General features: G+C 39.7%; 1 protein-coding gene across 18 annotated transcripts in view; it reads left to right on the forward strand.

Moving 5' to 3' along the window:
* Positions 1 to 2,108: 2,108 nt before the first annotated feature.
* Positions 2,109 to 21,156, forward strand: part of EMSY (EMSY transcriptional repressor, BRCA2 interacting) — a 41,392-nt gene continuing 22,344 nt past the window's right edge. For 12 of the 18 annotated variants that reach the window (XM_041467247.1, XM_041467250.1, XM_041467249.1 and 9 more), the window contains exons 1-8: positions 2,112 to 2,265; positions 3,275 to 3,383; positions 6,822 to 6,921; positions 7,566 to 7,640; positions 9,843 to 10,018; positions 11,268 to 11,420; positions 15,507 to 15,766; positions 20,210 to 20,474. In XM_041467247.1, coding sequence (XP_041323181.1) covers positions 3,314 to 3,383; positions 6,822 to 6,921; positions 7,566 to 7,640; positions 9,843 to 10,018; positions 11,268 to 11,420; positions 15,507 to 15,766; positions 20,210 to 20,474 — 1,099 coding nt within the window. In that variant the 5' untranslated portion in view covers positions 2,112 to 2,265; positions 3,275 to 3,313. The other 6 variants (XM_041467256.1, XM_041467264.1, XM_041467260.1 and 3 more) reach the window with 4 other exon arrangements.

The following is a 21,156-nucleotide window of genomic DNA, read 5'->3' on the forward strand; positions in this document are numbered from 1 at the left end:
TCTAATTACATTTAAGCAAGTCTGAAAAAGGTATTTCTGATCCTTATGAGCTGCATGATTAGCAGCAATTCCACTCTGAGAACAAAGCACTTTCATAAGCACACAAACTGAAACATAACATCCAGCTAAAACCTAGATCTTAGTAGATAAGTTTTCTTTAAGAAGGCAGGTTTGGCATTTCTGCTCATGGAATAATTTATTCTACAAATATCAGGGCTGGCTGTTAAACATCTTGGGTGCAATAAAATTCATACCCTGCTAGAGCATCATAATTACAAATTCTGAATAAATCTCAGATAGTTTATATTCTGGTAAGTGGTGAGGCTGTCCTTGCGTTTTCCTGTTGACCAGAGTAGTCTGACTAAAAGACACATCTTGAGCCACCTGGTCTAGTAGAAAGTGTTGCTGCTCATGGTAGGAGTTTGGAACTGGATGAGCTTTAAGGTCCTTTCCAGCCCAAACCATGCTAGGATTCTGTGATTTCCAGGTTTGGAATTTGTGATTTCCTTTCCAGTGGAGTCTCTGACATGGAAAGGAAAACTCCAACTTCTGGCACAAACCTGCATCTTCCCATTTGTACAAATCTTAGGACATTTATTAGGCAATATTATGCAATATGATGCTACTTGCCTTCAGCTCATTCTTGTTTAGGAAGGCATTAAAAGGAGAAAAAGAAAATTTCTAGCTGTCTTGTACTGTTCAGCATAATTGTTTTCAAGTACTTGAGATTTATATTGCTGTGAAGAATAATAGGAAACAGCAAGTGTGAAAAAATGCCAATCACTTGTTTTTAAGATTTTAAAAGTTTAATAGTAATAAAATGGTTATAAAAATAGTAATATAATTATAGTAATAAAAATTTGGACAATTTGTATTAGGACAATATGAGACAATAAGAACAAAGAGTTACGGATGGTCCGGGTACCTTTTTCTGGGTAAAATAAGCCCGCAAAAGGACACACGTTAACAGAGGATTAACCCTTAAAAACGATAGCCTGTTATATATTCATACATCTCATACATTATGCATAAATTCCATTTAAACACAGGATTCTGTCTGGTCAGTGTCAACTTCTTCCTCTGAATCCTAACGGTGCCTTCATGGCAGGAAGAAGTTAGTTTCTCCTGATAATGGAGCAATAAATTCTCTTTCTCTGAAAGATTTAGGCGTCTTGTGGCTGCTATCTCAGTGCGAGTCCTTTATTTTTTAAAAAAAAGTATCTTACATAGCATAGTTTCTATTTTAACATTATGTAATAACCTAAAACTATAATTAACACACTACTTAAGAAAATTAATACAGCATAACTTTCTACCTTAACACATATAATATTCATTTTAATATTTGCGAAAAGCCAATAATAAAATATGCATTTTCCACAGATTATTTTATACTTTCTCGCTGCAACGTGCAGCCACAACAGGATGCGTACTTTTCAGCTGCACCCGAGACATTTTATTTTCTCTTTCTAATTTGATTCGAGGATTTTCAAACAGATAAAATGTACTGCTTTTCATGGAAATCTTCAGGAAAACAAATTATAATCGCTGTAAAATCCAGAAGAGCGGCCAGGCCCGGGGCTGTGACAATGCTCTCGCGGTGTCGGGGAGCAGACACGGCGGAGCGCTGTGAGGGAGGGGGCTCTAGGTGCGCAATTTGTTCCCTTATTGTTCCCCACAGGCGGCTCGCTGCACCCCGCGCGCCACCTGCGTCTGTTTTAAGGTAGAAAACTGCAGGTAGCCAAATGGCGTGGGGGTGATGTTCTCCCCTGTCATGTTTCGTTCCAGGAGTGATGGCCAGCTGTTATTTCCTAGAGTTCTGGGCTAAGCGGTTGCGTTCCAACCGCGCTAGCGCGCCCCAGCCCGGGTAGAGAACGCGCAATGTATTTTGTCCCCTCCGGTTGCCCGTACCCGCCCGCCGAGCCACGGCGGGACGGTGGGCGCCGCTTCCCACGCGTCAAGAAACACCGAGAACTATCGTTCCCAGCATGCTCCTTGCCAGCGCGCATGCGTAGTGTTCATTCGAGCGGCCATCTTGGCACGCGTTTCCTCCAGCTCCTTACGGCAGAGGGGCGGCGGAGACTACAATTCCTAGCGTACCTCGCTGCGTCTGCGCTTGCGCAGCGCCCTCGTCCGCCATCTTGGCCCGAGTAAACGCCGTCGCCGCCGCCGCCACTAAACAAACCCGAGCCCGGCACTGGCGAACGGTGGGGGGAGGGGTGCGGCTGCCGCGGAGCCTTCGATGTACTGGGCACGGCCGGGCAGGTGGGTCCTGCTCCCCGCCCTACCCGGGGCGGTCCGCCTCAGGGAGAGGGGCAGCTCCGTTTCAGGGACGGCGGGGACCCGCCGCCCCCTTAGGGGCCCGGGGCAGCGCCCCGGCCCCCGCCCGCCGGCGCTGCCGCTCCGGCCGATGCGGGGAAGCAGCGCTAGCCGCCGCCCGCTCCCTCTCTCTCTTTCCCCGACCCCGGCGGGGACCCAGCGCCGCTGGCTCCGGACAGTGCCCCGCGCCCAGGGCCCGGGAAGGGCGGGCGGGGAGTGCCCGGGTGGCGGCTGTCTTCGGGCGTCCTTGTAGGAGACCCTTCCCCCTTCCAGCCCCACGCTGGAAGCTGCGACGGCGTCAGGGCTTTTGTTCCCGGTGCCCACCCCTCCCCACCCCCACTGTCGTGCCGTTCCTTGCCCGGCCCAAGTCCCGCTTGCCCAACTCGCCTCCGGCTGCTCTTTTTCCTTTATTATCCTCGTCGCATCGGGAAGATGCGCCTTCTCTCCCCGCCACCCACGGAATCTCGCTGCGTCGGGATTGAGGTGTTCCCGTGTTTGGCTTATTTCTTGGGGGAGGGGGCAGGTGTTGGTATGTGGAGAGCAAATTTTCACACACGATGTTTTTGCCATCCTGTCATATAATATAATAGGCTGGCGCAAAACGCGTTCTCCGGGGGGAAGGGGAGCGCGCGGTTCGCTGGAAGAATTCTTTTAATAGGTACTCTGCATAAAGAGAGGGAGGAGACTTAAACATCATTTCGGAGAGCGTTTCAGCCTGAAAAAAATGGGCTTCAGAAGGAGCTAGGACGCTGTAAAAAGGTTTGGGTGATGCATTTGAGCTAGAGAGCATAGGAAGTCTATGCCCTTGTGAAACTGCCGAATTCCTTCATGCCACTACAGAGATTGGGGCGGGGATGGGAGCGAATGTGGAGTTGTGAGCAGACTGAGGAGTTTACATTAATCGGCTTGGGAAATCAATAAATTGTGGGCTTGAGCATTTATATTCCTTTTCCAGCGAGGCTGAGCTCTGTGGGAGCACAGACACAAGGGAAGGATGCCTGTGGTGTGGCCTACTCTTCTGGACCTCAGTAGGGATGAGTGCAAGAGGATCCTTCGCAAACTGGGTACAGTAAGATGATACAATTTGTGGGTCTGCATTTTGCCCTTTGAAGATTTGCCTTCATGCTGCTTGCATGAAATATTTTAATATGTCTGCAGGCAACTTGCAAGTAATTTCCTGTGTTTTCCGTGTGTCATTGGTTTGACAGCCCTGGCTTAAAGTTATGTTTGGCCGACACTCTCAGCCCTAGCAAAATGAGTAGAGAAGAATTGTTTTGATTTGGTCAAATCTCTCTTGGATGTCCTAGTTGCTGTATTGCAGGGCTGGGTTTTTCTGTCACTATTAACATGCAGCACACTTTTCTGTGAAACGAAAACCTTTGGGGTAGTTTTTTGGGGGGTTGGTTTTTTTTTTTTTGGTTTTTTTTTGGTTTTTTTTTTTTTCTGTTTTGTTGTGGTTTTTGGTTGTTTTTTTCCACCCCAGTTCTGTATTAGGCACCTTTTTGTACCCCCCAAAAAATAGTGGAATCCTGGGTTAACTGTCACTGTAGGGATGATTCAAGTATTGAAGTTATTATTGTGAAGACATAAATCAGAATTTAAAAAAATGCTGTTTGTGATTTGCAGTTACTCAGGTTGTCAGGGAAGTGGGAAAATTATGTCCTCACTCAACTGCCATAATCACAGAAGTCTTTTTCATTGTTTCAAATGTAGCTCAGTATTTGAGACCCCTGCCCAAGAGATAGACACTGGAAGATGTTTTTGTGCTCTGTCCTTGTAGATCTAAGTGTATGAGGAGAGATGCTTCTGTGTTTTGGAAAGTAATAAAAACGTTTGCTCTTTCCTCACTTACCTGCTTTTGGCTACTGCAGGGGAGAGAATCCTTTGTTAGACCTTTGATCTGATCTGGCATAGTTGGTTTTGAGTTCTTATGGCTGAATTTGTGTAATGAAGGGTTTGGGGTTTTGCCAGTTAAATGATACTAGATGGGAAAATAAAAAAGCCTTATATTTTTCAGTTTCTTCTGAGGACCATAATCTGGGAGATGATGTCAAGAAGAAAGTTGAGGCTCCCTCTAACTTCCTGTGACTGTCAAGTGACAGCTTTTCTTGTTCTCATTTTGTTTGACTGCTGAGAGATGGTGTGCTGTATTTCTTAACTATGCCAAGGTTCTCATACATTGCAGAGCCATCCACTTAATTTTTTGAGAGTTGAGAATTTATTTTCCCTCCCTTTGCCCTTTTTATTTCATTTGTTGGGAATATGGGATTTGTATGCTGTTGGAACAGTTATGCAGGTGTTGCACACAATGTTGCAACAAGCCGTACTGTCTGTTAAGGTGACAACCCTAAGCCTTAAGCAAGGCTCAAGAAGCACAGAAACTAGGAAAAAGTGCAGAGTGCCAAAAACTTTGGACTAGGTATGTGCTACTAAGTTTCATTAATGTAGCTGTGCTGGCTGGAAGCCTGGAAAAAAACCTTTCACCCGGGCTAACAGCGGTGTTCTGGCAGAACCTTGCGGGTGCAGCTGAGCCAAAGAGAAGTGCAGCTGTACCTCCTTCAATGACATAACCTATGCTGACAGGAAGGAAAAAAAAATCAAAAATAATAATTTTTGCTTTGCTGGCATGAGCTGTGTCCCCACAAGGGGGCCCTGCCAGCAGGGTAAGGCTGAGGCACTGCCTCTGTGAGCTGAGAGGAAGCATACCACGGGACTAGGGGGTGAAGGAGCACAGGCAGTGGGAGCAATAGCTCTGTGACAGTCACATGCAGCAATAGCCATCTGCTTTAGAGGGTCCTGCTTTTCCAGCTCACAGACCAACATCTAATTTGGCTAATGGTGCAGCAGTAGTGGGAGTACTCTGTAAGGAGTGAAGCAGGGATGTAGGTGAGGCTGAAAGACATCTTGAGGTGTGCAGGACCTGGTGTTGATTGTGGTTTATTACTGAAAGAGGTGATGATCGTGGCACCTAACACTAGCAATAATATTTACTTGCCAAACCCATTTTAGCTATTTCATGTGTTTTGTGTTGCTGCATAAACACAAAGGGGAGGAAGTTACAGCTGTTCTGTAATCCTTACTAGCTTCCAAAAGACCAGAATGTGCATTTTTACAGCTAGAGTGTAGAGGCTCTTTATTTATAATGCAAAAGGAAAAAAAAAGTGTGCCCTTGATAAATAATTATGGTTGCATCTGAGAATTACTTTAAGTTGTTAACAGAGGAAAATAGTACCATGAGTATTGTAACATGATTGTCTAAATAAATGTTAATATTAGTAATAACCATTGCATTAATTAGTGAATGTTTTATAACTGAAGCTGTAAATGCTTCTGTAGGTCACTCAGCATCTCCATGCGGACTGCATAGCTAACCAAAATTACTCTGCTTTTTGTTTTATCTGCTTAATTGGGACAGGAGAGCAGAACTTCTTTTCAGAACAATTCCTTGATTTCATTTGTAAATTAGATCTTTGGAATCCTAAATGGAAAGCTTTTCAGAAAAGCATCATCAGTCTTTTCTTTTGCAGCAAATTTCAGCAATGTTCGGTTTTGGCCTACACCTTTTATTCTTGGTTTTGGGTAACTTGGGGTTGTTTGGGTTAGCTGCTGAAGTGGAAGTGTCAAATGAAAGGCACCTATGTAAGGATCAAGAGAATTTTTGTTTTGGGTTTCCCCAAGCAGTGAGAAGCTGAGAATAGCAAGTCATTCTTTGCCAAATTAGCAGGCTTCATTATTTGCATTAGGTGTATCTTCATCCTGTCCAGTAGGACAACATTCAAAAATACCAGTAGCCTTTTATGTTTTGATTTTTTTAAAGTGCTGATGGCATGACAGCTCAGTCACCTGGAATTACACATTTCTGGTAAATCAGAGTTGTATTTTTGTGAGTTAGTCTTTGTGGTAGTTCTGTGTTTAAGAATAGCTGGATTGTTTATTTTGTGTTGAGCAGGTTTAATTCATTGTGCTGCATTTCTTTCAGACTCAAGCAGTTGTACCATATCAAGTAAATAGGCATAAAAGATTATGATGATCATATTAAACAAACTAGAGCTGATGTTCTCCATGCTGATTAGGGAAAGGCATTCCAAGAAAAACAGTTGCTCTTTTGATAGTGTATTTCTTTCCCAAGCCAAGCTTTTCCATAGAACTCATAATAATGATACGTGTGAAGGGAGTTCTGAACTACTTTCCAAACAGTTTCTTCAAGCTTTTTGCCTGAATTGTCAGGTCAGAGAGAGCTTGACGCATTCATTTGGGTTTGTAAACGAGATAATCCTCTGTGCTGAGACAGTTGTTTCATAGAAATGTTTTATGCTGCAGAGTAATTGACTGAGAGAGTTCCAACTCATCAATCTCTTTTGAAATAGCTCTAAATAATTGAAAGACATGTTACTTTTAATGATTTTGAAAATTATTAGAATGCCATCAGTAATATGGAAAACAACTTTTTTTCCTCTTTCTGTGAGCATTAAATAGAAATATTATTCACTCTAATTCTTCAGAACTGGAGGCCTATGCAGGTGTCATCAGTGCCTTACGTGCACAGGGAGACCTTACAAAAGAGAAGAAGGATCTTCTTGGAGAACTCTCTAAAGTGCTTAGGTAACCTTGATCTTTTGAAACTAAGAACTATGACTTGTTTTCTTTTATGGTGTTACATGCTTTTTCTTTCACTGGGATCACAACAAAAGTCTGAATTTGGAGAAGTAGTTCTCCATGTTGCCGAGGTTTCATTCCTGTTCTCCTTGGCGTTTTTAATGAGGAAAAAAACCATCCTTCAGTAGTAGAAGCCTTACGGGTTTATTGGTACTTTTTGGGATACTGAGTATTAAAAGGGTTACAGCGGGGTCATGAATGTACAGTGGCTTGGGATTTTGTCAAGGTAGAACTCCAAGGTCATTGAACCCAAGGTACCTCAAGAAAGAATGCTGTGTGTCCTGTGTGAACTTTTCTGCCATATCCTTTAAATGTATTGATTTCTTTAGGAAGTTGGATTCTAGCTGTTTTTCAAGGATACCTTGTGAACAGTAATGTTCTTTTCGTCCTTCAGTGATATTTTTGAGCAGTGATATAATTTATTCTCTCTGTGACAGCAAGGGTTAAGTGACAATGTCTTAAAAGTAAAGTCCCATTCCTTTTCTTCTCTTAGATAAATTATTCATAAGTTTAATTTTAGCTGGAATTTTCAGATGAATGTTCATGTCTTCCTCTGATTAAAATATTTTGCTTTGTTGTTTTTTTAATAGTATTTCAACAGAGCGACATCGTGCTGAAGTTCGGAGAGCAGTAAATGATGAACGACTAACAACAATTGCACACAAGTAAGTTCCAAGTAATTTTGTCACTGATTTCCAAAAGTACCTTTTGGGAAATCCATTATGCCTTAACTGAATGATAGAATTTTGAGGATTGATGGTGGTTTAAAGAACCAGTAATTAAAACATTGTATGGATGAAGGAATTATTGTATTAGATATACACAGACCTAGAAACAATTATTCATACCATTACATTTTAGATCCAAGGCTATCCTATTCACTGTACAGAAACAGTTTTTTGGCATGGAGACCATTCTGTAAGATAGACTAGAATAAACAGAGAATGGAGAAAATAGAGATGCTCCTAAGTAGGATGAACATGTTTGCTTTTGTTTCTTTGTTTTGCCTTTAGTTTTATTTTAATCAGTTTGGAAAGGCTGTATTAAGAGGAAAGAGAAAACTATGTAGGAAAGACAAAGAGAGGAAAAGAGGTGGCAGATTAGTGGAAAAGAGTGTATCAGCATAGAAGGGAAGAAATGGTCAAAGTAGAAAAAGCTGCAGCAAGCTGATGACATCAGTGTCCACCACTCTCAGCAATGCAGCTGCTGTGCTGGCATCAGCTGGGCTGGTTCCTCCTTGCATTTGCTTTCGCAAGTTCCACATGATTTTGAGAAGTGGAGGAGTAGTAGACCAAGTGGTTATGTATTTTTGGTAATTACTTAATAGTCTTACTGTTAAGGACTGTCTTTAAACAGAGCTGCATTGTGTCTATATTTTTTTCTTATTCTGTGTTACAGCTGTTCACTTTTTTATGTTTGACTGTTGTAGTTTTGGTGTTGTGAAGAGGAAAGAAAGGAGATAATGTGAATAGCAGGACACTTGGAGTTAGCAATTGTTTGATCCAAGTCTAGTCAAAATCAGCATACTGGTTTAGTGCTGTAGAAAGACTTTAAGTTTTAATTTTCAAGTTTAAAGATTTAGAAGTATGCTGTTCACCAAACAAAACCCACCAACGTCCTTGCACCCCTTTAAATAAATGGGGGGGATAATGAAAAGCATGTAATTGTCAAATCAGGATTATTTTCCTGAATCAAGTTTTCCTTTTAAGTAGTACTTCTAGTCTTAGCATTTTGCAGAACATGGATAGTTTGTCCTGAGGTGTTGCACTTCAATGAAATATTGTAATCCAGACAAGGTGCAGTTTTGAAGTGCTGATTTTCTTTATTTTTCCTATGGTGATTCCTTATGAGTGATGGTTGGTAATACAGTATTTGACTTACATAATTCTCTTAACTCATTAGGAAAGCCTACTTAGCTAGCTTTTGTACCCTTCATTTTTTGTTTTTAAAATGTATCTTTACCTTATGTAGCTCTCTTTATACAATATGCATAGGTATGAGGAATGCTGAAGCGTATAAAGATTTAATAACAGAGCAGATACTCTGCATTTTACAAACTACTTTGTAGTAGCTCTTGCTGCAACTTGTTTGAAATATTTCATGTGAGAAGTTATTTTTTAGAATATATTAATGCATTAAATGGGTTGATTTGCCTAAAAACATTACAGCATTGAAAAATAATTTGCCACTTTGGTTTTGCTGATTTGACAGATGACTCATGTAAAACAGTAAAAAATAATTCTGCATCTAGATAAGAACAGTGTTTTTATGAAACATTCTAGTGTGGGTGTAAGTACTAAGGTTAAGAGCAAACCAGAGCAGAAGACAGCTTTCTGTTTAGAAAGATGCTTAGGGTGCATTTAAATAATCTCATGTTCTGTCACCTTGGTTTGAGACTACTTTAATAAGCATCAGAAACTCTTCTGTTCAGGTAAAACAAAATTTACCTTAGAAGTGGAGAGTTTTTCTCTGTAACATAATCCATTTCAACAGTCTTTTATGATTTCTGTTTGGTTTCTTGGTATTTTCATAATCCAGAAGTAGAGAGCACAGCAACTGTACCTGAATGGTAGCTAACCTAATGTGGGGGGTTTGAGTATGCCTTCACACACCTCTGGACCTTGAACAGCTCTATAAAACAAAACAACAAAAGCAGAGTCAACTCTTCAATTTAAAATGGGAGGGTTTTTATATCAGGTGACAAAAATACAAGGGCTTTCATGAAATAAAGAAAGTTGAGTATTAGTGCACTAGTATGTCTTAAACTATCTTTTAGACTTGCACTATTAAAAAAAAATGTACTCAAATAGGATACTGAGTATTTGGAAACTCATAAAAATACTTACAGAACATGTATTTCTGTTTAGTATGTCTGGACCAAACAGCTCTTCTGAGTGGTCCATAGAAGGTCGTCGACTGGTGCCACTGATGCCACGACTGGTTCCACAAACAGCTTTTACTGTTACTGCCAACGCTGTTGCCAACGCAGCCATTCAGCACAATGCATCTCTTCCAGTTCCTGCAGAAACTGGAAACAAAGAAGGTGAGAGAAAGATGGAATTCTCCTGCAGTCTATGGGAATGTAAAAACAACATCACAATAGAAACTGGTGTCTTAGATTTTAAGTGTTAAATATTAAAGATATATTTTTGAGGCCAGGCTGGATGGGACTTGGAGCAACTTGGTCTAGTGGAAGGTGTCCCTGCTGATGGCAGGGGGCTGGAACCAGGTGAGCTTTAAAGTTCCTTCCAACCCAAACCATTCTATGAACCTATTAAAAAAATCTAAATCTTTCTTACCAAACATTATTCACAGAAATATAAAATACCCCTTTTTTTTAAAGATACCTTTGTGGTATCTGCAGCATTAATCTGACTGCCTTGTGTTATTGACACTCTAGCAACTGAAATATAAAAAGAACCCAGTTTGTCAGGAAATGACATTGATTGATTAACTGCTTCAGCTCTGTAAACTTGAAAAACTTGGACTAATGGCTAGGTTTTGTAAAGTTCTCTAAGTGATGAAAGCTGTTTCAGAATGTTTTATTTTAAGAATGCAAGTAGGTTTTGGTGAAAATCAAGAAAATACCACTTTGGGTTTTTCCTTCAGATTAACTGTACTATGAAAACAAGTAAAAAGGTTGCTTTCTGCTTTCTCTATGCTTTTTAAATAATGGTAGTACACGTTCCAACTAGCCTGGCTCAGCAGGCTTGAATTAGGCTTCATACAACTGGAGAAGGTGTAACACTTCTTGAAACAGGCTGTTTTATCCTGGTTTTGTGAGAAGTACTGTATCATTGTGTTATTACTTAAAAGCAGGGGTTTAAAAAAGCTGATTAGCACAATCAGTTCTTCACTACTGAATGAATATTTTTGGTTTTTCAACTGATGTACTGTTGAGGCAGTAACACTTTTCTATCAGTTACTAGTCTGGATGTGATCACTTACAGAAAAGCAAAAAGATCAACATATTGAATTAATGCTAAAATTAAAAATAACAAATTATAAAGTAAAACAAAGATCAATACAAAAAAAAATTCACATTGGCAGCCCAGATTTTTGGGGATGGGAGGACAGGAGTTTAGATTTTTGTGTTGTCTTTGAAGACCATTAATCTCATGGCCATGCTTAGCTCGAACTGGGGAGTATTCCACAGTAACAGGAATGCAAAGGCAAAACCACAGATAGTAAACCCAATAAGTCTTTGGCTTCCATTTCAGTTGTAAAAATAGTGATAGAATAATGGGATTCTGCACTTCAGTTATATGGAAGGTGTCTTTTCTCCTCTTCAGTGGTGGTTTGCTATTCCTACACAAGTACCACTTCAACCCCAACATCTACCCCTGTTCCAAGTGGCAGTGTAGCAACAGTGAAGTCCCCCAGACCTGCCAGTCCAGCCTCCAATGTAGTCGTCTTGCCAAGTGGAAGTACTGTTTACGTCAAAAGTAAGTGATACTAGCAATTGATTAACAAAAGGGAAAGAAAGGGAGAACATGGTTCTGAAGCACAGACCGAATTAAACACTCCAACATCGGGCAAGTCATTGAAGACCTTTGTGCCTTTGTTTAGTCTAGAGAATGAATTTATTGCTTCCCTTTTTCAGATAAATAGTGTTCAGGATAAATCCACTCGCTGCAAAATGCTGCAAGGAGCACTAAAGCTACAAGGACAACAAGTGAAAAATATGTTGAAAACTAAATATGGACATTTCTGTACATCAGTGAATTTCTGATCCATCTTGTTGAGAACTAATGCATAGTAGTCACTTAGTTGAATTAAAAAAGGTTCCTCTTTTCCACTTTCACAGGTGACACATAACTTTTTTGTTTTTGGATACAGTTTGTCAGGGGTTTATGCTTACATACTATGTCTGGCCATTTTGTGATTTACCTGGAAGTCAGTCTTAGTGAAGCTTGTGTTCCTTGGTAGCTGCAAAAACTTCATACAAATTCCTACCAGAGACCCATCTTCATGTAATTAAATCTGGAAATCCAGGACATAGAATCTAGAAACAGTCTTTTTTCTTCAGAGGGTGTATGTGTCCCCATCTTTGTTTGACTAGTAAGTCAGCTAGTTCTAAAAGCAGATTATGTTCTCATGTATATGCCCTCATCATGGGTAGTTCTATTTTACTGTTAAAATGTTTCCTTCAGTTCTTATTTGATTCTATCAAAACAACAAGTAAATATTAATAGTAGATAAATGCTGTTTAGAAGTAGATAAATGCTCTTTTTATGCTTGCACTGTGTACCTTTCATATTTTAAAAATTACTTAATTATTTAATTATTAAAAATTATCTTTATGCTATATGTATACATCTGTGTAAGCTTCTAGCTAATCAGAAGTGCCACTTAGTACATAAATATAATGTTACTTGCAAAAAACCATTGTTAATGCCTGTCAACCCATGAAACCCATTACACTGAGGTTTTTCATTTTTCTAATCTGTGCACTAATCACTTGGGTTTAGTTTGAAGATTCAGGAGAAAACATTCTTAACATCTTAAAATTTTAATGTAGACTTTATTGAATTACTGCATGATAATGAGTATCAAATAAGTCTAGACATGCGATACAGGGATGATAATCTTCATTATCTATCCCTACATTTAATTTTTTTTCCCTACTTCATGTGCTTAGTTTTGTTGTTATTGTTTCTATTGATTTTTTTTTTAAGGAATTGTGTGTCTTTCAGAGTGTGTTACATCAGTCACATTGATTTTAACAACTTGCTTAGGAGCAGATTTGGGAGATCTGAGTTACAGTCAGGACTTTGCCACTGGTCTGTGGTGTAACCTCTTCCAAGTCACAGTCTGATTGAGCCGTTAACCTTTCCATGACTCTGCTTCCTTACTTATCAAGTGTGAGTTACAGTCAAAGCTGTATTACCTTTTAAGTAAATGTCTGTGGAAAACTTTGTACAGCAATTTCTAACATGAAACGATAAGAATAATGTTCTTGCAAAACCCCAGCAGTGAAAGCAGGAGGTGAAACGAGCTGTACTTAACATAAAATAATGTTCTGTTAGTTTAATGTTACTTTCTTATGTCTTGATGGATTGGTTGATGGGGTTTTTGTGGATGAGGACCATAAACAAAGTTTTCTCTATTTCTTGGTGCCCCACCAAAATAACAACTGTGTCCTAACATGCTAGCTGCATGTGGATTTTAGATTCAAATGGATTCTGAGGTTTTTAAATGGCTGCACACATTCAATATGATTAGTGCGCTCATAGTTACAAGTTTCTGTGGTGCACTCACAGTAATACTTAGAAGCCTGTACATAATAAACCTTAAAGTTATGTAATCAAACCTCTGCTTTATAGAGGGATGTCACAACTAGGCTTATTCAGGGGCATAGAGTAAATTATTGATTAGAATATTTTGATTGATAGAGAATTGGATAGAATATATTGATTTGAAATCTGGTTTTATAGATCCATGCTTCACTTGTACTGCTACAGCCAACTAAAGCTACATTTTTGAAGTTTGCTTCTTTTCCCTAGTTCAGTTTCCTATCTGTGTAGATACAGTTGTCAGCCTTTCAACGCATACCTGCAAATGAGCTGCTACTCCTGCTGAGAGAGAATACCATTTTTCTGCAATTGCCTGTTGTGGTGCTGGGCAGTTTCTTGTCCGTGTTAGTTCTTGCATCTTCACTTTTTGAATGTCAGAATATTAATTTTAATTAGACATTGGCAATAATTAGATCTTGGCCCTAATTAGAGATTGACTACCAACCAAGTTTGCTTTGATTACCAGCAAGACTGCTTTTTGCTGTGATGGTGTTCTTTGTCTTTAAGCTCCAGCCACATGGAACAAGATTTTCAATCATCTTTTGCATAGGCAGGATGGTATCTGTTCAGCTTCTGTCTGATTGTTTTTCTTTTTAAATGGTTTGACACAGGTTAGCATAGTAACATAAATAACAGGACTGCAGATTTGTCAAGGTTGGAAGAGACCTTCAAGATCATCTAGTTCAACCATCAATGCAGCACCATCATAGTCACCTCTAAACTACATCCCCAAGTGTCTCATCCAGATTCCTCCTGAACACTTCCAGACTGTTGTCTCCTTAGGCAACTTATTCCAATGCCTGACTACTCTTCCAGTGAGGTTTTCTTTCCTAATGCCTAGTCTGAACCTCCCTGGCACAGTTTGATGCTATTTCCTCTTGTCCTCTCACTTGTTACCTGGGAGGAGAGCCCAATCCCCATCTGCCTACACCCTCCTGTAAGGGAGTTGTTGAGAGCAAGAATGTCCCCCCATAACCCTATTTTCTCCCAGCTTCCCCCCAGCTTCCTCAGCTGCTCCTGCTGCTCCAGACCCTTCCACAGCTCTGTTCCCTTCTCTGAAAATGCTCCAGCACTTCAGTGTCTCTTGTCATGAGGTGCCCAGAAGTGACCCCAGGACTGGAGGTACCTCAGCAGTTCCCAGCACAGGGAATGGTCACTGCCCTGGTCCTGCTGCCACACCAGTGCTGATACAGGCCAGGTGCTGCTGTCCTTGCCCACCTTGGCACACCTGGCTCATATCCCGACAGCTATTGGCCAGCATCCCCACATCCCTTCCTGCCTGGCCACCCTTAAGCCACTCTGCCCCCAGCCTGTGGCTCTGCATGAGATGGTTGTGATCCAAGGGCAGGACCTGGCACTTGGCCTTGTTGAACCTCAGCCCATGGATCCAGCTTGTTCAGATCCTTCTGCAGGGCCTTCCTGCCTTCAATGCTACCGAGTAGCTGTGAGAGGTTTGCAAAGTTATTAACCTGTGCCTTTCCGTAATTTATGAATCTGTTACCTGCTTTGGCAAGTTCCATTTGGATTTACAATCCATTAATCATGCTGTTATCCTTTCCTGAGCTGAATATTGCAGCACTTTTTTTTTTCTATGTGTGCAATATATGATTGTGAGGAAGAAGCTGATGAAGTGAGGATTGACCTTCACAGTTATAATTTTTTTTTTTTATTATATATATTTTATCTCAAGATGCTGTATTAAGGTGAAAGGCAGAAGGGTACTGTAAGGGTAAACATGACATGAAAGTAGGTGCAAAGGCTAAGTCTGAGGAAACTATAGGGGAATAAACTTCGATAGTCCAATTGCTGTAAACAAAACCACCACCAAAAAAACCCCGAAGTAGTGTAAAAGTTTAAACTACAATGTGTGTGGCATGATCCCAATCCCCTTGTGTGCTTCACTAGTCAAACTTCTGTAGACAGAATGAAAACCCTGTACTGGCTCTCAGGTTCTTTTAATCTCTCAAACTGAATGGAGTAACCCAGTAACTGAGTAGCTTGTGGTTTTGGGTGATTTGTCCCTGGTTCATGGCACTGAGTGTGGCCCATATCAAGGACTAAGAGCATCTGAGGTGTGATACAGCTTGGTTGTGACTATAAGATGTAATTTATCCTTTATTTCTTTTTATCTTACTTGAAAGAGGGCGTAAGACTCAAAGAGGATGTAGTGTTTCAGAAACCACTGAGATCTGCAGACAGGGGAAACATAATTTAGAGAAAGCATTTCTTTTCCAGGTGTCAGCTGCTCAGATGACGATGAAAAGCCCCGCAAAAGACGGCGAACAAATTCTTCTAGTTCTTCCCCTGTTCTCCTGAAAGAAGTCCCGAAGGCAGTGACTCCTGTCACTAAAACTATCACAGTGCCTGTAAGTGGGAGCCCCAAAATGAGTAATATAATGCAGAGCATTGCCAACTCCTTACCACCGCACATGTCGCCTGTGAAAATCACCTTCACTAAGCCCTCAACACAGACAACAAACACCACAACACAGAAGGTATGTGGGGGAAGCTGCCAAATGTTACTTTATTCTGGTTTTATCAATGAATAAGACGTGATGTTTGACTCTTCCTTTCTGTGATCTGACTAGCTGTTTTTATAGGATTGCGCTTGGGATAAGGTAATCCCTCTTTAAAACGAGCAAAGGGAAAACCGAACTCTTGTGTGAATTTAGTTCACCTGTGTGTGAAAGGACCTGGATTGACAGCCGTGGAGACTGAAGCCCTCTTTTTATCCACAGAACAGGTACAGCACAGGCAGCGGGAGTGCAAGCTTCCCCCAGACTGCCCCACCAATGTGCCTCAACCCTGACCTGAAGGGACCACTTCTAGGGATGAGAGGGGATTCAGTCTCCATGCTCATTCAATTCTTGGCCTGTCTGGTGAGACTGCCAACAAGGTTACCAGTTAGTACCATTTGTGGTGTTGGGTTTTGTGATATGGACACTAGTCCACTGAGAACTGGATCACATAGGCCACTGAACAGCCTTCAGATGGTAACAACTGTTGGTCAAAGGTAATCTTTCTTATTTCTATTTTCCTTATTTATAATTTACTCTTTGCAGTAGTACAATTCCAGGAGAGGTGGCATGGGCTTTCCCTTGCCAAGCCTTTTATCTAGAGACTAGTTTTTTGGGATCTATAATGCTTATTCTTGGAGCTGGTCAAAGTCCAGGGGCTTTATTTTCCTTTCAGTACAAGTGTGCCATTTCTTATTCTACATTAACAGTGTTACAGTGGTCAAAATCAGTTGCATTATTTCAGCTGAGTGTGCCTAGCTTTCACCACAATGCAAAGTGCAGAAAAGGTTTTCCTTGTTTAAATTTTGTACTGGACTTAGATTTTTAAGTGCCTAATCTATGGCATGACTATATTACTATTCTTTAGGAGGCATTTCAGTTGTGTCTATTGTTCTGTTTTTAAGATTTAAAAAACGTGAATGGTTCAGACCAAGTTCATTCTTGGTACAGTTATTTAGTACAGCAGACTTCAGGGAGACATAGGGTCTCTGTGGGATTAATTTCGTCTTGATACCAACAGATTTATGCTAGGCTGGCCACTAACAAGCATTTTTTTCCAACGGTGAGGGTTTGACTATTGAGCTCAAACCTTTGCATGGTATTTGTCCTATGGGTCTTCTTAATTGCTTTATGACTTTTCAGATCAGCAGAGTTCCTGTGTCTTGATTTCTGGAAATTTTAAAACCAACTAAATTAACTGAAGTCATGTGCAATAAAGATACTGGCTTTCTGACCTCTTCCCACTCCAGGGAAGATGCTTTCATTTTGATTCACTGTTCTTTAACAGAGTCCTTAATCAAATTTCATCTCTGAATACATGAGTGTATTAGAGAAATCCATGTGTGAGCATAAACCATCAAATTAAATTCAGTGCAGCAAGTCCACAGCTACTACAGGGCTTAACCTATCCATCCTGATGCACATTAGGGTTATAATTAGTGCAGGAATAATTTTTTTGCCTTAAACATCTGTAGGGTTGTATTAAGTATGGGTGTTATATATCATGGAAGTTAAAGATGGAGTGTACCAAGTCTGGAGAAGAGTGGACTGTTGATAGGACCTTTCCTGCAGTTATGCCTCTCCACTTGTTCTGACATGGGAATTTTAGAGTTCACTTTGCATTCTATTATTTGGCTGTCTTACTAATCTGCAGTGACAGGAAAATTGGTGCTTGTTTTGTTAGGCAGCCAGAGTAGCATTTGTATCTGAACTTGTCACAGTGTCCTCTTTTGTTGGATTTAGATATGCCAAAATATATAACTGGATGATTTTGGTGGGAGAAATCCACTTTAGTAGTTTTAAATTAAAAGTCAGTCTTGTTCATTCATATCCAACAGGACATTTCCAATTTGAGTGTCAGTTGTTGGATATGAATGAAATTCTGTTTCTGTATGCCATCTCTTTGAATTGTTTTGACATTTTAGTAGATTGGAGGATGATCTCTCATAACAACTAATAATGTCACTGCTCCCGTTTCTAGATTCTCTTGTAATAAAGTCAGCTTTGTAGGACATGGAAGGAATCTAGCTAGTGAAGTTTCTGGCAGTTATAATAGCCTTATTTTTTCAGAGACTAAGTTTTGACATCTCTCAAGATAGAGCTGACAGGACTAAATTCAATACATGTTGGGAATTAGATTTTACTGTCATCAATAACAAAATTACCACCTTGATTTATGTGTGTGTATGTTTAAAGTCAGCCAGTTTCTCTGCTGTAAAACATGGGATGCAGTTTTGGTACTCATGATGAGATCATTTGGATCATTTCAACATATATGACAGAATAGTATTTCAGAAATACAGTGGTTGTGATTTGAACTTTCGTACTTAAATTTTTACCTGAATTTTATGTTTTCTTTATATACTTCATGCATGTGAAAATAACCTTCACTAAGCCCTCAAGACAGACAGCAAACACCCCAACACAGAAGATACTGAAATTTGCTCTGGTCTGTTAATTTTGAAAGATGAGATAGAATAGACACAAACCTGCTTAGTCACAGTATAGCAGTCACTGTTGAACTGTAGTGCTTTACACACTTTATTCCTTCCTTGATTAAATAAAGTATTTTTAAGTGATAATCATGGACTTAAGGAAGTGCAGTTGTCTGCAGGAGTTGTGGTTATGCCCAGTTTCATTCTGCATATTTGTAGTAGTTTTGATGCTGAACTTGCCCTGCTGTAGTATAGTTCGTATTCACTCTAACCTATAATCTGCTTTTTTAAACTGCAAGTTGTCCTTTGACTGTGTTCCTAACTAGTTTCTCTGGGTGGAATGGAGCTGACCCTCAACTTCAGACAGTTGGAAGTATTCCTAGTGTAAACTGACAGTTTAAGAAACAGGATAAAACTCCAGAGGCATATCATAGAATCCTTTCACTTCCAATTCTCACACTAGAACATGCTGTGTCATGTTCAGCTCATCTGCATGTTTGTAGCCTAAGAACAATTTGAGAAAGGTGTTTTGATTAAATCAAAATTAGGCAGAATGCAAAAATAAGACTGATGCAGAGAAAATGTTTTCTCTGGAGAATGCAATCAAGTAGAAAAGCAGCAGAATGTGGAAACCTTGTCCTTCAGACATGGGTTAGTTGTGGTCAACCTGCTATAGCTTGTAGGCTAGGAAGGTTTTGATTTTCTTCAGATCAAGATATTAAAGGTTTATCTGAGCAGCAGAGACCATCAAACTAAGAGCTGGGACAAAAGGAGAGGCCGAACCAGCCATGTTGGTGAAATTTGCTGCTTTTATTCCATCCCTGTGGCTATTTCCCTTTTATTTATTTTTTCTTTTCTTTTCTTATTTTTCTTTAAGCAAATTATGAACTTCTAATCTCTTGATGCTTGATCTGTTGCTTAAGTCTATTTCTGGTGCCATTATCATATTATTTCTTTATCAGGCAAGGTTTCAGTCGTGCTTGGCTAGCAATGTAAGACTTTGTGTGAGCTGACACAGGTTTTCTTTGCTCCTTTTGTGTCTTTTTCTACTGGCTTTTGTTACATTGAATTATTATTAAGCTTAAATTTTCAGAGTTTTAATAAACAAAATTTTTGTGGGGACAACAGCATTATTAATTTCTCAATATTCTTGCATGACAAATTGAAAATGTATTTTTGTGCTTCTTTTTTATTTTAATTATGCAAGTACAAGAAGGGACATATAAGTTGAATAAAAGGAATCTTTTAATGTAAACAGTCCCCATATTCAATACTTAATAAGTGTTTAGTTTCCTAGGTGACATGCACAAAGACAGACCTCTTCCAGTGCTGTCATGAATTCTGTGTTTTTCTGTGTCAGATCAGATTCATGGAGTTGTAGTTGTAACTTGCACTGGGGTGGTGTTTATTCTCTTCAGACGAATCTGAAAGAATTTCTTGCTATTGAGAGCACTAAATAAAGCAGAAATTTTTAAACCTCCAGCATTTTTCTTTCACTGATGAAATATTATTTACAGCCTTGTAGATCAAAAGCATTTCCCATTACTGACTGAACAAGTGCTTGTTGATTGTTAAAGAAAAAAAAAAATCTATTTTCTCTCATTGATGTTTCTTGAAATTTTTGTAAGGTTTGGAAGAGTGACACTTAAAACTTGCTGGAAATCCATTCAGTTTCTCTTAAAATGGGTTTCAAGTTTCCTGCCCAGTTTAATGAATTCAAATTCATTCCTGTCTGTTTGCCTTCAGACAGGAGATAATTTTACTTTATTCGATATTAATTGTTTTCCTTAAAAATCCTAATTTTAAGGAAATTTTTGTCACCATTTCTTCAAAGTAGTTGTAACTTTTTCTTGTGAGCAAACATGATTGACAGTCTTAAAAGCTCTTAATAAAGATGTATCCCTAAAACTAAATAGACAGACATGTTACTGAAATATAGATGCAAGGAACAAATGAATTTCTTCTTGTTCTTTTTTTCTTTTTTTAGGTCATAATAGTAACCACCTCTCCAAGCTCAACTTTTGTACCCAACATCCTTTCCAAGTCCCACAACTATGCAGCAGTTACAAAACTTGTCCCAACATCAGTCATTGCCTCAACTACTCAAAAGCAGCCTGTGGTTATCACTGCTTCCCAGTCCTCTGTGGGCAGCAGCAGCAGCTGCTCCACTCCCTCCTGCACTGCAAATACTATTGCTGTGACTGCTGTAGTGTCATCCACACCGTCAGTGGTTATGTCAACAGTAGCACAAGGTATGGCAATTCTCTTCTGAAGGCTCTTTCATTGAGGAATTGTATTTTGCATTGAGAATAGCATTGGGGAGATGCACTTTTTTGTTTACATATGAGTAAAGCACAGGACATGTGAAAGAAACCTGATGATGAAACTAATCCAAGAGGCTCCACAAAAGTTCTTGTTGAACTGTTTTCCTCTGTACTTCAACAGTTAATATTCAGATCCACTTTTTAAAGAGGATGCGGTGCGGTGGTGTGACCTAGCTCTAAAACAATACAACCTCAAAATGTCTGGCTTCAAGAACTTTGTCTGATGCATAGAAAAATGTATATTTCCAATATTTGGAGGTGATTGCATCTTTAAAAGCTCAATTTACAAAAACATGCAAAGTTAACAAGTAACAAAAACTTACTAACATGCCCAGATGACAATTCTGAAAGGTAGAGAAGTGTTTACACCTTTTTATCGGTGTCTTTTACCAGCATGCCAGTTTTAAAGTCCTTTATAATTAAGACCTGAGTGGGTCTGATTAAAATTCTTAGGTTTCTGATTTCAAATTCTAACTGTGTATGCTAGCTTGACTGTTTCAGCTTCACAGCCACCAGCTAGCATTTAAAAGGGAATCTGTGAATGAATGAATGAATGGGCCTTAGTGAGCAGCACTTGAAAGAAAAACTGCCTGACAATTACAAGTGTCAC

Source organism: Pyrgilauda ruficollis, unplaced genomic scaffold (assembly GCF_017590135.1).
Source record: "Pyrgilauda ruficollis isolate IOZ18807 unplaced genomic scaffold, ASM1759013v1 scaffold204, whole genome shotgun sequence".
Taxonomy (NCBI): domain Eukaryota; kingdom Metazoa; phylum Chordata; class Aves; order Passeriformes; family Passeridae; genus Pyrgilauda; species Pyrgilauda ruficollis.